Below are 17,992 nucleotides of genomic sequence, written 5' to 3' on the forward strand. Positions count from 1 at the left end.
GCTTTTTCCTTTTCCAAAATGTCATATAATGGGGATCATGCAGTATGTAGCCTTTTCAGATTGGTTTCTTTCACCTAGTAGCATGCATTTAAGGTTTCTTCATGTCTTTGCATGTCTTAACAGCTCATTCCTTTCTTGATGAGCCACAGTTTATTTTGCCATTCACTTACTGAAGGACATCTTGGTTGCTTCCAAGATTTGGCAATTATGAATAAAGCTGCTATAAATATCTGTGTGCAGACTTTTGTGCACTTAAATTTTCTACTCCTTTGGGTAAACACCTAGTAGTACCATTGCTAGATTGTGTGGTAAGAGTATGGTTGGCTTTATAAGCAACCACAAACTGTCTTCCACAATGGCTGTACCATTTTGCATTTTCACCAGCAATGTGTGAGCATTCTTGTTACTCTAAATCCTCATCAGCCCTGGCTGGCATAGCTCAGTGGATTGAGCGTGGGCCTGCGAACCACACGAGCACGGTTCGATTCCCAGTCAGGGCACATGCCTGGGTGGCAGGCCAGTTCCTGGCAGGGGACTCACAAGAGGCAACCATGCATTGATACTTCTCTCCTTCTCTCCTTCCCTTCCCCTCCAAAGATAAATAAATAAAATCTTAAAAAAATAAAATAAATCCTCATCAGCATTCAATGTTCCATAGCTTGGCCCTTCCAATGTATGTCTAGTGGGTAAGTTTTCAAATTGCTTGAAAATCCTTCTGGCATCATTAAGGGTGTGAACAGCCTATGGCAGCAGGCTGAGGCAAGGTAGATGAAGCCTACCAGGATAACAACCATTCCATAGCTTTTTCTAGCAGGTGGCAGATGAAATTGGCATCCCCGGTAGACAATGTGGAGAACTTCTTTCTTCAGTTGTATTTAAACCACATCTGAGAATTTTAAGGTCTTTAAATTGTAGCCATGTTAGAATTTTCCATAGTTTTCAGACTGATATCTTGATGTTGCCAGTGGGACTGGATGAACCAGGAAGAAGTACTGAATTCAGAATAGTTTTTTTTTTTCCATGTTCTGGAAAAGCCAAAAAAGTAGACCTATAGTCCAAAAAAGCCCCTGTAACACACTAAAGCATTGAAGATGTATTTCAAAAAAGCAAGGCGGTAGAATGGTACAGAAGTGTAGCCATCTTTTGGAACAAGATGGATAGGTGGATGAAAATAACACATTGATTGAATGGTTCCAAAAATAATTTTCCAATGAATGGAAGTATTTGTATGCCTCTCTTGTCTGGTATCTCATCTGTGCTCTGGGAAAAACTAGAACACCATAAAGAAGCCAGCAGGGGATGTCCTTCCGTTTGCCCACTTCTCCCCTGTTTTGTGCCTGTGGAAATGGACTTCTGTGAATTCTATCAACGGGCTTTCTTGCCCACCAGCTTCCTATTGGATTTGACCAATGATGAGAATCTGCCAGAAATCAAAGGCATCTTCATGAGCTGGTGGAGTGCCTCACCTACAGGTCTAGGTTTTCTCTCCACACAGTCGTCTCTGCCTGCAGCTTCCAGTAACTGCTTCTCTGCTCCTTTGGCCCTCAGACCTAGAGAGGTCTCTGGGTCACAGTTTCTGCACTAATTCTTGGGGTTTCCCCACACCTTACCTCTCTGTATACATCTCCCTTCAATCTATTTGAGTGAGCCTGCTATTTAGTTTTGAAACCCAGCCAGCAGCTCAAGTCATGTAGGGTACATATTGACCATTCCAGTAAACAACTTTTCCTTTTGGAAGTTCCTGCTAGCCTATAATTAAAAACTCCATTTTCTACATTCACTCAATTTTTCTTCCCTCCACTACCCCCACCCCCCGCCACCATCCCAGGTGTTCACTCCTGGGCTTCCTTGGTCCCCGCAGTGACGCCACACTCCAGCAGCCCCACTCTACTCAATTTCTCATGTTGGGAATCTGGTCTTCACCTTGACTTTATGATGAAATCCTTTCCATACTTGTCTCAAATCTATCCATCCTCTCCTCTCTGTCCACACTATTACAACCTCATTGTTCTCCATGTGCAATAACAATGGCCTTAGAGCTGGTCTCTACTCTGAGAAACGAGTTTAACTACACAAAAGCCAAATGGCCTCAGGTCATGGGCTATGCTTCCCAGGCAAACTCCTGAACTGACTTAAACCTACCTGCATCACCGAACTCCTCTCTTTACGGTCCTTGCTCCCACTGGCCATGTTCCGACCTTCTTTGTCCCACCAGTAACCTCACCTGTTTATTGACTATCTCTGTCTTTGAGACATCCACTTTGCTTCCTAGCATCACATTGCGTTTTCTCTTCTGGCATGCTGCTTCCTTAGACTAATATGTTACTAACAAATACCCTTTCCCTTCCCAAGCCCCAAAGTAACCCTCACCATTCAACATCTGTCCTTTGGGAAGCTGAGAAGGGCTAGAGAGAAAAAAAAATCACTCTAGTGTGTATAGGTATTGGTACTAACTTCATAGTGAACAACCTCAACCGTGTGCTCTTTTAGTCTTCAAAATAACCGTGTTAAATCCTCTACATCCTCACCTGCTACTGAGAAAAGGAGTCAACAGATGAGGGCTCGGTAGACTCTTCGCCATTCTGCCCACACATTTCCCTGGTCATCTATGCCTCACCCACTTCTATACGTCTTATAGGATCCTATGCTCAGGACCCTGGCTCCTCCCACCTTCCTTGAGACCTCGAACTATCTATTATCTCTTTCCTCTCCTATGTCTTTAACCTCTTTTCTACAGAACCTTTTCTCTACAGAATCCTTTGCATCACATCTTCAAACTACATTAAAAAATAAATATAATAATGTCTGTCTCCATCCAACCTTTCCCTTCAGCCACCACTTAACTATCTTAGATCCTCTTCCCTTTGTGATTATTTTTCCTGAGTGAATCCTATTTATGCACTGTCTCCATGTTCTCATTTCCCATTCACTCCTCCACCCATGTATATGACTCTGTTTGCTTACCTCATGCTCTTCTGTTTCCTGAGATTGCCCTTTATTAAGGTCATAAATTACATCTAAGTGGCTAAATTCAATGCCAGTCTTTCAGTTCTTTCTTCCTTAACCTCTCGGGAGCATGCGGCATACTCCAGGCAAGCACACTCTCCTTCTGGAAATGCTCTCTCTCCATCCCTTCATTTTTGTGGTACTCTTTTCTTTTTCTATCTCACTATCTCCTTCTGAGCAATCACTTTTTCTAGCTCTTTATCTACTAAAGACTTTCGAAGCTTGGAGTGTTTTATGACTCCGTTCTAGTGTTTCCTCTTCTTTTAAACTCTCTCCTTAGCCTGTCCAATTCACTTTCATAGATTTCATTGCAATCTACATTCCCATGGGCTTTTGCTGCTGTGAGAATAAAGTTCTTCCTGAGATAGGCGAGATCCTGACTGACCCTTGCTACCTGCCTCTGTAGTGTTTGCTCTCACTTCTTGTACTCCAAACACGCAGACCTTCCTTCCTTTCCATCACATCACTGTGTCCCTTCATGTCCCAGGCATTTTTCCATTCTTCTCCCACTACATGTTCCAGTCTACTCCCAGACCTTCCTCGTGTGGCTGTCTGACTTTTATTTATCTGGCAGGGCATTCGCGTCAGTGACATTTTTCTCAAACAAGCATTTTTGAGCCCTCAGACAAGACTACGTTCAATTTTATATAATTTCACAGCACAGTACATCTCTCCAGGTTATAATTTAGTTAGCTACTCATGTAATTGTACAATATTCACCCTATAACCAGACATTAGGCTCCACTGTTGGGAGTAGATACTTAATGCAATTTATTCATCTATGAGACAAACATTTTCTGTAAGAGCTGCTTCTAATTATACAATTATTGGCCTCCGAAATATCGATACATCTCTAATGGCTATCCAAATATTTCATGGGAGATTCTATCCCTACTTAAAAATATAATTCCAGAATATCTTCCAGACTCCCCAGGATCTTTCTGGAAAAGGCAATCCATGTGGCATTTGGGACCCACTGTCTGCTGAGCAGTGGGGCGAAGAATTAGGTCATCTCCCTTTGTGACCAATGGAAAGGGCTCTTTGCCAAGCTTCACCAGAGGTACGAGAGCATGGTGCAGGCCAGGACAGCTTACTTGGTGATGTGCCGACTCCAGCAGGAATGGGGCTGGTCTCATTCGCTGCTGTGCAGCCGAGTTCCTGTGTCGAGTTCAAGATGTGGCTCAGAATGGTGCTACTTGTTCCGAGGCTACTTCCCAGCCTCTGACACAAAGCAGAGATACCAGGGGTGGCAAGGCATGCTTAATGGATGGTTGGCTGTATTTTATTAAAGAGAAGACTGGCGGGCACCCAGTCTCAACTCTGTGGAGCTGAATGAGCCTACTATTGTAAGGAATAGATTTGCTTTTATTTTGTAGGAGAGAAGGCCATTTTGTAGCCAAGTTCCGAGAAAGTGCAGCAAGGAGCAAAATCGGCTGATAGCCTCCAGCTGCCACACTTTGGGCTCATGCCTAAGCCACACTCTCCATGGGTTTCTCTTGGCCCGTGATGGATTTATTTTGAATGAGCACTCTCCCTCCAATTCTGGCTTTGTTTTCCCTGAGCAGAGTTTTGTCCTCTCTTAGCTTTGCAGAGGACTATTGTCCCCTTCAGACTCAAGGCATGGTAGAATTTGAAGTAGGGGATAACCTCCTGGGGTCACTGGTTCTATAGGGTGCAGTTCCTGTTAGATTAAAAATGGGCACTACCCATGCCTGTCTGATGTTTTAGGGGAAAGGGAGCATAAGACAGAGAGATCCCTCTCACAAACCCTCCTGCTGGACATTCGAATGACGAGGTCCCCTGAGGGGCTCGCCTTGGACTTCTCTTCACTGATGGTGGCTCCTGATCTCGATCTGAACTTTTTAGCTTATGGGTCTACAGCCACCCCAATTTCCAGAACCCTGTGCTTTACCTAGTGTTATGCATGGGAATGAGAGATGGCCACACTGTTCATCAGCTGATTCTTGAACTTCACATAAAAAAAAAAAAATGAGCTCATCATACTAATGTCTAAATTTCCCATGAAATAAGTGGCATTTTGCAGGATATTCCCAGAGCAGAAATCTGATTAAATCTACATCTATTCTTTCAAAATTGCGTTAGGATTATTTTGATTGCAATTTAAGAAATCAAATTAATATTAGCCAAGCCACAAAAGAGAGGATTTATTCNTCAGCTGATTCTTGAACTTCACATAAAAAAAAAAAAATGAGCTCATCATACTAATGTCTAAATTTCCCATGAAATAAGTGGCATTTTGCAGGATATTCCCAGAGCAGAAATCTGATTAAATCTACATCTCTTCTCTCAAAATTGCGTTAGGATTATTTTGATTGCAATTTAAGAAATCAAATTAATATTAGCCAAGCCACAAAAGAGAGGATTTATTCATTTAGATAGCAAGGAAGTTCAATAGACAGATTTGGCTTTGCACATTGACTCTTGCTAATGAAGCATGGAAATTTCCAATGGCCCTGGATTACCTGGCTCATGTGGGTGGCGATCTAAGAAGGAAGAGCTTGTTTTGCATTAGGTCCAGTAATATTCCAGGGGGACCTTGGACTGACTGGCTTGAGCCATAAGCCCATTTCTGAACCAATTGCTACAGCTGGGTAGTGGAGGTATTCTATGTAGAAAATATTTGCAATATATATATAACAGTTGAAGTGATATAAATTATTTATATCCAAAGTATTAGAGAAACTCTTGTAAATTAATAACAAGAAGAAAAATGGCCTAAGAGGAAAACAGGCAAAAGCCACAGAAAAGGAAAATGAATAACAATAAACATATGAAAAATTTTCATTACCAACAGTATTCAGTAAAATGAACATCAATTAAAACAATAAAATATCAATTTGATTTTAGATGTAAAAATTCAAAGGTAAATAGTGATGAATGTGTGGGGAAATGGATTCTCTCCTAAGTTGCTGGGGAATAGTTAAATATACCATCACACATCCATGAATTAGAGGGCAATGTAGGCAATAGAAATAACGAAGTAGTGTCTCTATATTAACATAGCAAAGTCTCTAAGACATATTGTTCAGTGGGAAAAGGCAATTTGCACAGTGGGAAGTTTTAGAAGCCACTGGAGGTGCGCCTCCAGGAGGCTCTGCAGCTAAGAGTATCATTTGGCTGACAGCCCACAGATGCTGACTCAGCGGACTTTTGGGGCCAAAGAACGAGTGTTCCAGTGCAAGGGGAAAAAAATCTCGAAGCCATGAGGTAAGTGCAACAATAGGGATGTGTCCATTGTATTATGGAAACCCAGAGGAGGCAACCCTAACACAACTTGGGGAAGATACAGAATTTGGGGTCTGGGATGGCTCCCAGGAAGGGCATGATAATCAAGCTGAGACAGGTGTTGACTGGGTGGAGAGAAAGAAAAAAGCATTCTAAGAAGCTGGAACTGTATGAGCAATTTATGATTTATGGAAGCAAGAAAGCTATATACACAGGGACCCAACAGTGGGCTGCTCTTATTAAAATAAGAGGTAGGGATGGATTATAAAAGATGATGCTAACAAGGTAGGCAGAGTCCAGCAAAGCCTTCTATATCATATAAGGAATGTTTGACTATTTTTTATGTGCTGAGGAGCCATTGACAGACAGCTTTTGAGTGGGAGAGACTATCTGAAAAGATGGTAGAAGACCGTGAGGCACCAGGCAGAGAGAACAGACAGGAGCTATCTCCATTGTTCAGAGAAGATGAACGTCTAAAAAAGAGGTTGGGACAGTGTGATACTAGTTGGAATGAAAGGAGGGGGAGAAATCAAGGAATACTGAGTTGGTACAATCTGTAGGTATCGGTAAGGGATTGGATGTGGGAGGTGGAATGGGGCGGGGAGGAGTCCCGGTGAGAGACACCCAGGGCTCCGGGGTGAGTGCAGGAGAGATGGTGAGATGAGTCAGATCAGGAAACCTGTACCTCAGGGACTACAGTGGTGGTTGCAAAAGGCATCTGGTATTGTCCTTCTGTCACTGTCTTAAAGGGGATTCCAAAGGGATTTTCTTTCCCTTGTTCCTCCAGCCCTACACTTGCATTACTGGTCTAAGTGGATACTCACCAGCTGGCCGTGTCCATCATTACAGCCAAGTCTGGGAATTCCTGATTATACTTAGAGCCTGTGGAGCTGCTGACACGAACAGTCATTAGCAGACGACCCTTTTGTGACAAACTATGCTTTAAAATGTAAACTGCGGGGCATTTTCCTTGCATTGTCCAGAAGGAACTTTCTCCTGCCTGAGCCTGGATTAATCATGAGAGAGCTCGTCAACATTCCACTGGTACATATTCTTACCTTGGTTGCCTTCAGCGGGACTGAGAAACTTCCAAAAGGTTGGTTGGAGCAATCTTGTCTTCTTGGTGTCCTGTCGCAGTTCTAAAGAGTGTGTGTGTGTGCCCTGATTATGACCGATTCAAATTATGATGGGCTTGGGTTTTACTTGGTGAAGTAGGGGTTCGATCTGTGGAGAGCTATATAAATAAGCAATTGATTGATGGGCTCCTTTCTCGCGGTATCCCTCCCTGCCTTAAGTTGTGCAATAAAAAATTGAGCCAGACGGTGCATGCAGAGCCCTCGCTAGTAGAGGAAACATTAGCAGGTAGGAACATTAGACTGCAAGTTATCAAGATCTGTTTTATTTACGTGGACGTCAAACTTCAGGGTGGTCTAAATGGGTGATGAAAACCTTTTAACGCAGGGATATAATCAACCCTACTCCCACACACCCAGAGTGTTTGCTTCTGAACAAAAAATCATTTTCATTTTCACGTTTAATTTTACAAAACTCTTCATAAATATTTTGGTTCCTCAAAAATCAGAATTAGAGATAGGTGCATACAATTTGCCTATTTAATAAAAGCCTGAAGACAAGGGGTTCTCAATAACTTTGAGGCCGAGTCATGATTTGGCTTGGCAAGAGACTGTGAAAGGTTTTTTTCAGGGCCTTTGGAATGTACCGGAAATAACACGACCTCAGGGGAAAGGAAAGCAACTTAAGAAACTGACAAACACCTGTTGCAGTAGCAAGAATGTCCACAGTGACATGGTTTCTGGCCAGTGTATTATGAAGCTGAGACTAGCGTGTTTCAAATCAGGGAGAAAGACTGGAAAATAAGTGATTTGCGAAGTGACCAAGGGCTGCTTTGAAATCTTTTTTAAAAAAGACGTGAGAGAGTGGAGTGAATGGTATCCATTAAAGTAAACAGTTTTCAAATTAATGTATCACAGTAGCATAAAAAGCCTTCTTTGGTTTAGGACACATTCAAAGAAATTATTTTTCCTTTGTATATTATTTTATCAAAGAACCAAACATGCTTGCATTGTATAGGTAAGCAAAGGTAGTACCGGTATGTAGATGGGAAATGCAGCCTTAGATTTTGTAGTTCTTTAAAATTTCTGGAGCCACAGTGTCAAGATGCCCATGTGAATAAGATAAAGCTTTTCTTGATTTCATAAACTTAATTTATTTTGTTGGTTTTTTCCATTTTGCATAAGCAGTATGATATCTGCACATGCATTTAAATATTTAATTGCCAACTCATGCTTTGAGGTATCTGCTGATAAAAGAGAATCTAGATCTTTTCAAACAGCTCATAATAGCCAGAGAGACTTGACATTGCTTTCAGATTGTTGCGATACTTCCTGATCACACAACGGAAGTCCTGTAGGATAGCACCTGGATGCTGGTACTTATGAACTGTTGTATCTCATTCGTGCTATTTTAAACCACAAAGTTACATAGAGTGACGTGGTTAAACACTAAAATTCAGTAAAATGTCGTTTTATAAGGAGCTGGACAATTGGTTTTGATGATTCAAATTAGAATTTGGTGCATGAAAAAGGAAAAAATAAAAAGGCTTTTTGTATGAGCAACTCCTAATTTATATCCTGGAGAATAATGATTTTCAGTTTCCAAATTTTATGGATAAAGCCCTTATTTCAAATGCATACTATATAACTTCAAAATACGGTGGCATAAAGCTAATAAAATCAGATATCTTGGCTTTTAAATAAAATAATCAGATGGTTAATCCAACTTTACTTATTTGTAATTTATGTGCCACTACCATTAGAATGTAAAATCAAAAATTAAAACAGTAGTTTTGCCTAGTCTACTGTATTTATTGTAAAATCTACAATAATGCGCATTTAACATCCACCTAAGCCAAAGACACCGAGTTTAGCAGAACAAGAATCAATGAACTACACAACCCAGCTCTGAGGATGAGCATGGTCATGAAAGTGCAGCCTTTCAAATTGTAAATGTTGAAATGCGTGGACTATGTTGGTACAAACAAAACACAACCATGTGCTATTATTTTAATATTGTGTGAAGTAATACAAATGTTCTACACAAAATATCTTGCAGTTGTTTTTAAATTCTTGGCAGAAGGCAATTTTAAAAGATGTTGTTTAGTTGGTATACATTTTTTCTAAGTCCTTTATCATGAATAAATCAGGGAATCTACCCACTAACATTTCACAAAGTAGACCGGCAGATTTGAAATTGTGCAAGGGTGTTCAGTGGATTCCTTTCTATCAGCATGCCATTTTCTCAAGAAAATTAATGACTGACTTGGTAGAATTTATAGTTTACTGTTTTAGTTTCAGTTTGAGAGTCTTAATATTCAAAGACAAGGGAAAAGTCACTATCTTTCTGGATCATTTCAACTGCTGATACTCTCAATGATGAGCTCAAAATCATAATCCACAAGAAGGAGAATTTTACAAACTATCGTGTATGAAAGTAGCCAACCACATGCTTTTAAAATGTTTAATGCTTTAGCACGAAGCATTGTGTGTCCAGCAGAATTTAAATTGTGGGAGCCTAGGAGTTCGTGTAAGCAGCACTGAATCTGTTTAACACCCATGAAGAACTCCTGTCTACACCCAATTTTAAAAATTACCCCACTTGCTAGCATTCCTTAAAATTGTGGAGTCTGACTGATATACTTTAGAGACATTTGAGTAGCCCCCTCTTCTAAAACGTATGTATACAGGGATAGGATTCACAGGCTTGACATATGACTAATTCAGAGCGGGCACAGCTGTCATTGAAATCCAGGACACCAAGTCCTGGATGAATGTTTAATATTGATGTGCATTGAAAGAGAAACTCATTGCACATTTGGGGAAACATAAGTTGCTTTAAATATTGTTGTCCTCAAAGAACAGACAGGAAGAGCAGAAATGTCAATATTTCTATCATATTTCCAAAGGGGAAGTAGGCAACATTTCAGTGAAGTAGAACTTGGCAGTCACTGGGGGAAAGTAACAAGTGAGGGGTGAGCAGGAAGTAGTTTCATTCAGGAAGAGGAGACAGAGGACCAGAGAATGTAGAAGCACCCGTGGGCCATGCTGAGAATCCAGTTGGGCTGAGGACTGCATTTTGCTAGCAACTCTGATCTGCACCGTAGTTTCACTTTATCGGACAATAATATACGAACATAGGAGCCACAAGGACAGCGGTCTGGATTGGTTCAAGACTGGTGCTTTCAAGGGTCAATGCAGCTAAAGGACTACAGAGTGAGAAAGTTGAGATTCTATGGCAACATGATCATGCAATATGGGCTGAACAATAAAGAACATGAAATAAGGACACTTGAGGCCTGGGGAAGTGTTTACCAGTGCTCAACATACAATATTATGGACTGTGCTAAGGACTGTCAGTGATTGGTGAAATGATCACTCCTGGGTTCGTGTACATTTTAGATGGATCCCTCGGAGATCCTGCCTTACCCCAAAGCAATGTCCCCAGGAGAAACAATCTCAGAGACTCCAGACTGAGCTGGAACTCTCAGCTGCCTGTATCCAGTGTCATTCCAGAAGCACAAGGAGTGCGCTCTGAGGTGGAGAGTTAATGATGCAGCACTGATAAGTGATTATCGACATAATCAATAAACCTTACCACTTCCAAAGACATCATGGCAAAAAATCACTTCCATGTTATTAAATACATCACCAGTAGTACAAACATGTCCTTTTCTAAGACATGCCAAATGCTGGGCAATACTGAGTATCCTCATTCTTTGGGGGCTTTGGAAAATTTCCAATACCAAAGTGCATTCTCCTACTGAGAAAACAGTACTGTATTTATGATGTTAGAAAACGTGAATATATTCCAAGTCTGAGCCCGAATTTATCTAAAACAAAAAGGAGTAAACACACCTGACTTCTTTGTTTACGCCATCACTTGGTCCCATGGATCAGCAGCTATTCAATCTGAAGTTGGTGTGGCAGTGACCCACGTGCTAGAGGCCCTAAAAGAGTAATATTATGTCCTTCTCATCAGGCAGCTAGTAGTCAAGTTACGTTACTCTTTGGGTCCAGAAAAGCGTTGTGTTCACTTGCATGTATTTGTTATTCGTGTGGTCCTTGGGTCAAGGGAAGAAACAGTGCCCTAGTTTAGACAGGCTCTGGCTGAGATGAAAGCTGGAAGGAGAATGAAAGTAAACATGAGACAGTCTGCTGGGCCAACAAGTATCATCAAATACAACTATGTGATTGTGTCAGGAAAATTTTGAAAATTCTCAAATTCTCCAGCAGACTTGTCTGGAGAATTTTGGAATATGGGCAGAATGAACTTAACCAACTACATTCTGCCGAAATAAATTGACATTGAATGTGAATCTTACCCTCCTCCCCCCATTCTCTGGGTAATGAGTACTATGGTTGAAGACATGGTGTAGTTTAGAGTTAAAAGACAGGGACTTTGAGCCAATTTTAACCTTGAAATTCAGCTCTCTCACCCTGTACTTTTTTAGGTTTAGACAAGTTATCTAACCATTCTTAGCCTCCATGTCACACCTGCAAATGAGAATAATAATAGTATGTGTTTCTGCTGGTTGTGATTCATAGATGAGATAATGAAGGGGAAAATGTGATGCACTGTCCCTAGCAGGTTCTTAGTCAATTTTAGACGCTAATGTTATTAAAAACAGAGTCAAACCACATAAAACTGTCATACCACAGAACATGGGAACATGGGAAGGTGTTAACTTAATGAAGTTCTTAATAACACCTCACAGACTTCTCCATGTCTGTTTGTCAAGACATTCTAATATTCACTTCTTGGGTCGTAACTGATCTCCACAGAGTTTGCGTTTCCTCGCTGGAAAGACAACGTTAATGACGTGTCTGTTATCTCCATCGCTTCTGCACCTGTGTACTGAGTGAGAAGAGACTAAGGAATAAAGATTTTAAATAAAAATAGTACAGGGCCATCAAGAATGATTTTGAAAACACAAAATACATACAAATTGAAAAGAGAAAAAAGTCACCCATACTTACAGGGCTGTGAACATTTTGGTATTTTTCTTTCATTTTTTCCTACATATCCTAAAAAAGAGGTATCATAATAAAATTGTTTATACAATTCTTCCACCTGCCACTTTAACTAAACACGAGAGAACAGGCACATTCTGTATTATCTCCGATCTTCAGGGCACCATTGGCCATGGCTGTAAGTGACCTTCTAACTAGATCAAAGTTGCTGGTCCGTGTTAAATACCTGCTTCTCTAAGAAAAAACAGAAGGCCCCGATTTGTTGCCTTTGCTGACTTCTGAAGTGTGAATACTCCAGCCACCGCCCACTTCACACTACCAACACTGAATTGGGAAGAGGTGTGCAAAAGCAGGCCTTCATATTACTGCTTCTACCATACAGATATATTAGATGTGAATAACCTCAAGAACAAAGATAATAGTAAACTGTAGTCAAATACTTAGGAAGTGATGAATTTTGAGTGGTATTACTTTGTGTTTAACATAGTTCAATTCTAAATTTATATCATTTAGTTTTTAATAATAGCTTTAACAATTTTCTCATGAAATTCTAAAAATTAATGCTTGGCCATGTGGTGGCTCTGTTATTGCCTCCGCCTACAGCTGAAGATGCCCAGGCACTAGTTAAGTGACTTGGTGGGCAGGAAAGGGATGGAGAGGGGATCTGAACTCAAGCCCTGTGCTCTCAATGCTTACTTGCTCAATAGTCTAACGAAAGCATTTAATATTATCAATTAACCTTTGGGCTCGTCATTACTTGCATCCCGCAAATTTAATATTATATTTTTTGTTTTTATCTCTTAACATCTATATGATTATATAATTGATTGCTTGTTACATTCATTAGTTGTTTAGAAAATATATATTTTGTACATAAGAGATTGATTGACTTTCTCACAATTCATCAGTTACAAGTTTGCTTCCACTGCATTGGAAAGTGAACATTTCTGTGGGGTTCTGATTTGTTATGACTTTCTACTACAAAAATAATGTGTTCATTTTTAATACTGTATTCATTTTTAACATGTTACAATGAAACAAAAATATAAAATTATACTTAAGATGCATGCCTAGGGAAAATGCTTTTTAACATTTTGGTATCATTCTTCCATCCTCTCTCTCAAATATGTGTGTATATAATTTTCTTTAAAAATTTAAAAGTACATAACTTCATTGAAATGTTTACGTTTGACTTTAAGTCTTTATTTTTAAATAATGAAGCTTCATGCTTGTTGCATCTTCCTGATGTATTGTTCCTTTTATTAGTGAGTAATGTCTCTCTTCATTCTATAAATTTTACCAGCATATATTTTATTTTTTTCATATTAGTACTGTTTGTTGCTTTATCACTTTAAGTAGTGCTTACTGTACATATTTTTCCTTCCCTTTGTTTCCAACATTTCTCTTTTAATTTATTTAGGTGTATCTTTTGTGCTTTTTAATGTATACCAGTATCTATTTTTTTAAGATTTTATTTATTTATGTATCTTTAGAGGGGAAGGCGAGAGGGAGAGAAACATCAATGTATGGTTGCCTTTCGTGCATCCCCTGCTGGGAGTTGGCCTGCAGGGAACCGGCCTGCAACCCAGGCATGTGCCCTGACTGGGAATCAACCACGATCCTCTGGTTCGCAGGCCTGTGCTCAATCCACTGAGCTACACCAGCCAGGGCAATAGTATCTATTTTTTATAGGTCTATAAAAAAAGGTCTATAGGTCTATGCCATTGGCATTTACTGTGGTTTCTGATACATTCAGGAATGTTTCATCCACACTATTTTGTGTCTTCTGTTACCCATATCTCTTCTTAGCTCAGTTATCCTGGTTTTCTTTCTCTTTCTTTCCTTCTCTCTCTCTCTTTCTTTCCCTCCTTCTCCTCCTTCTTCCTCCTCTTCCTCTTCTTCCATCTCCTCTTCCTTTTCTTCTACATCCTCTTCATCCTCCTTCTCTTGACTGATAGAGTTCAAGTCTCTTTTTTTTCCTCCTGCTACTTTGGAAGTTTGCCTTTTAATCTATTTTTAGTGTAATCATTAATACATGTTTGTACTATACTTCTGTGCTGTATTTTATGTTTCTGTGACCATTTTAATAACCAGCCATCTGTACTCATTTATTCCTTTTTCCATTTTGGCCACCCCTTAACCCCTGTCGTCTGTCTCCCATCAGTGCCTTTTCTCTATTTAAGAGTTTGTTTCTTCATTTATTTTGGTTTTTTTAGATACCATATGATTTCACTTACATGTGGAGTCTAAAAAAAAGAAAGTAAACAAAACATTAAACAATTTTAACACATGCATTTAGCCATGCATTTTTTTCTTTTCATGTTTGTAGTTATTAAGTAGTTCTGTCATCTGCCTGTTTGTGGCAAAGAGCTTAGCTTTAATTATCTGCTGAACCTCTTCTCTGAACTTTGAGCTTATCATTGTTTATCTGTAATTTTAGTTTCATTCATTTTTAAACACAGAAATTTGTGGTTTGTTTTTTTTAAATATTCCACAGTGAGTTAAAATTGTCATCAATTTTTACCACCATTTGTGTTTACTATTGCCATCTTTCATCCTTTCCTTTTGGGTACAAATGATTTCTTGCTGGGGTTATAGACTTCACCAACTATGTCACAGAGGTCTATGAGTGGTAAATGGTATCAGTGTTGGTCTGTGTCTTTATTTTGTCTTCATTTGAAATTATTATCTAAGCTGGCTATAGAATTCCAGGCTAAAAGTTGTTTTATCTCATCCCTTTTAAGGTATTAGTCCACTGAATTTTGGCGTCAATTGTTGCTGAGTAATCTCATGTTAGCCTAATTGGCATTTCTATCAAAGCAATTGATCTTTTCTTTCTAGTAAGGTTTAATACTTTCTATCTTTAATTTTTATAGATTTATTCCAATGTATCTACGGATAAATTCATTTTTCTTTATTCGACTTGGCACTTGGTATAACTTTCAATCTGAATATTCATGCTTTTTTAATTTTGAAAAATAATCAGCTATACATCAGCCTAGGTTATTTCCTCTGCTTTGTTTTGAAATTTCCATCAGAAATGCCTGTCAGCCTAGATTTTACATTTCTTAATATCTTTATTTGTTACATTTTATTTCTTTGTACTACATTTTGAAGATTTTAATGTTTATATCAGTAGAAAATTGAAAAAGGGTGGCTTTGGTACCTATATATGTCACTTTAGCTAAAAATTCTGCTCTCTCATTTCAGCTGCTCTTTTGCAACCTTTTAGAAAATATATGTCTTTTCTACAGGCCTCAGAAATGTAGTCTAGTTCATTTAAATAATAATCAGTCAATGTACTAACCCTCAGGACAGAAACAGGTCTAGATGTGATCCCTGACTGAAAGCTCAAGGTTTTTATGGCTGAGTGTGGGACACTCGGTCATAAACGGACCATATTAATAGCGTCTGCATGACAAGCACTGTAAAAGTGACTACACAGGATGAACAAGGGTTAAGGAAAAGGGCATCTGGCTCCAACAAGTCAGGGAAATTGGGAGGAGATAATGCTTTAAAAAGATTTTAAGAAAAGAATAACATTAACAAGGGGGATAGGAGCTAAGTGAAACACATCCGACTACCGTTGTCCGTTTTCCTTCACTCTCAGCTGATGAGTTTGCCTTGGAGTTTACTAAAAAAAAAATAAGGTTATGTAGATAGTGGGTGCATCCTTTAAGGCCAATGTGCCAGTTCTGGGCGTGTCACGAGGCTGTCACCAACTAACTACCCGCATCTAATGTACTGTCTACTCTACTCACTTGGCTTTCGTATGTACCTTGTGTTTTAACTAAAATGGTCACATACTTTATTGTCCAAACTCAGGTATTTTCGGAGCAAAGGGGGCAGTATTAATAATTGTAAGAGGATGGCAGGCATAACTGATTATTCTAGCTTATCATTTTATATCTCTGTCTTACCTTGTTACCCAGATTGTGGGTCCTTCCAAGGCAAAGGTGTGATTTACACTTCTTTTTGCTTCTAGTCATTACCCCCCTGATCCCTCCATCTTCCCCCCTCAATCCTAGCCAATCACTCTATATTTTCTGTCACTATAGCTTTGTCTACCCTGGACCTTTCATAGAAATAAAATTGTACAATATGTTGTCCTTGTGACTGGGTTTTTGCCTTTAGCTTATTGTTTCCAAGGTTTGTCTATATTGTAACATGTGTTGCACCTCTTATTCTTATTGTCAGATAAAATGGCATCATCTGGATAAACTACATTTTGTTTATCTGTTCATTTGTTGGCAGACACTGGGGTTGTTTCTGCCTTTTGGTTATCATGGATAAAGCTGTCATTAAAATGAGTGTACAAAAATCTATTTGAGTCTCCGCTTTCAATTTTTTTTAGATATATACCCAGAAGTCAAATTGTCAGATCACATAATCATTATATGTTTAATGTTTTGAGAAGCGACTGTATTTTTTTCACAGCAGTTGCACCATTTGGCATTCCCACCAGCAATATATTGGTGTGGTAATCTCTCCGTGTCCTCACCAACACTTATTGTTTCTTTCCCTTTGATTTGAGCCACCCTAGTGGGTGTGAAGTGTTATCTTATGTGGTTTGACTTGCATCTCCTTAATGGTAAGGAAGTTGAGCATCTTCTCGTGTTGTTTTCCATTTGTACACATTCTTTGAATAAAAGTCTGTTAAGACCCTTTGCCCGTTTTTACTTGGATCATTTATCTTTTCATCAGGGTGTCTTTTTCTAATCTACTCATATGCAGATGTGAATTCTCTCTACATCTGATAAAGCTTAAACTTCCAAGTCTATTATTTGCAGGAGCCCCTCTTAAGACCCTAGAAATGTGTTCATATGAACATATGCATTTTTTATAAAATGTGGGGGAAATGGCTTCTAAACCCTTGTTAGGGATACCATCTCTTTCTGCTCTCGCTCCCTTCCCTTCAGTCACACTTCCTCTAAAGTTGACTGGTGTTGGGGTGGCCACAGACATTTTATATCTCCTAATTTTATATATTTTTCCTTCAAGAGGGTGCCCAAATTATATATGTTTGGGCTTTCCAAAACCTGGACCTGTCCCTACTCACATACAGTAAATTCTAAGTCTTACTATCCCAAGAGCTTTCTTTTTTGACTCTCAAATGCCTAGTTTGCAAGTAGAAACAGAATTCTCTGCATAAAATTTTTCTTCCTTTTGGCAAATTTGTGCTATGTGGAAATATAATTCTCATTCAGGCTTGTGGAGGCCTCTGACTGCTTACAGAGGGTCAGTACACAGCTCTCATTTGCATTCTCTTCCCCTGTTAGCTCCTGTCATCACCACTCCTCTTGAGACAGTGGATGCCTTAGTTGAAGAAGTGGCTACTTTCATGTGTGCGGTGGAATCCTATCCCCAGCCTGAAATTTCCTGGACTAGAAATAAAATTCTCATTAAGTAAGTGTTCTGCCTTTTTTTTTTTTGGTAAGAATGCCAAGGCTGCCTTGAGATTTATCTTGACATAAAAGCAACCACAGCTCTTGGCAGTATTGCAGTTCACCTTCCATAACATACAAAGTGCAAATGTCCTCATTTTATAAATGTAAGGTCTGACCTTCAATGAGGTTAAGGGAATCGCTCAAAGGGAAACAGTGATTTAATTGATGTGGGAAGTCAAGGCTGTTTGCTTCCTTATGTATCCCAAAGAACTAGGACTATGCCTGGCACTTGTTAGGGTTTCACTA

The 17,992-nt window shown here is 39.4% G+C and overlaps 1 protein-coding gene across 1 annotated transcript in view; it reads left to right on the forward strand.

The window, feature by feature from the left end:
- The first annotated feature begins 6,983 nt into the window (after window positions 1-6,983).
- The window catches only part of MUSK (muscle associated receptor tyrosine kinase), an 82,691-nt gene continuing 71,682 nt past the window's right edge, over window positions 6,984-17,992 (forward strand). The window contains exons 1-2 of the mRNA XM_037036038.1: window positions 6,984-7,348; window positions 17,579-17,705. Coding sequence (XP_036891933.1) covers window positions 7,270-7,348; window positions 17,579-17,705 — 206 coding nt within the window. The 5' untranslated portion in view covers window positions 6,984-7,269. The remainder of the gene's footprint in view (window positions 7,349-17,578; window positions 17,706-17,992) is intronic.

This window comes from Sturnira hondurensis, unplaced genomic scaffold (genome assembly GCF_014824575.4).
Source record: "Sturnira hondurensis isolate 20B ecotype Veracruz unplaced genomic scaffold, ASM1482457v3 Scaffold0022566, whole genome shotgun sequence".
Lineage (NCBI taxonomy): Eukaryota > Metazoa > Chordata > Mammalia > Chiroptera > Phyllostomidae > Sturnira > Sturnira hondurensis.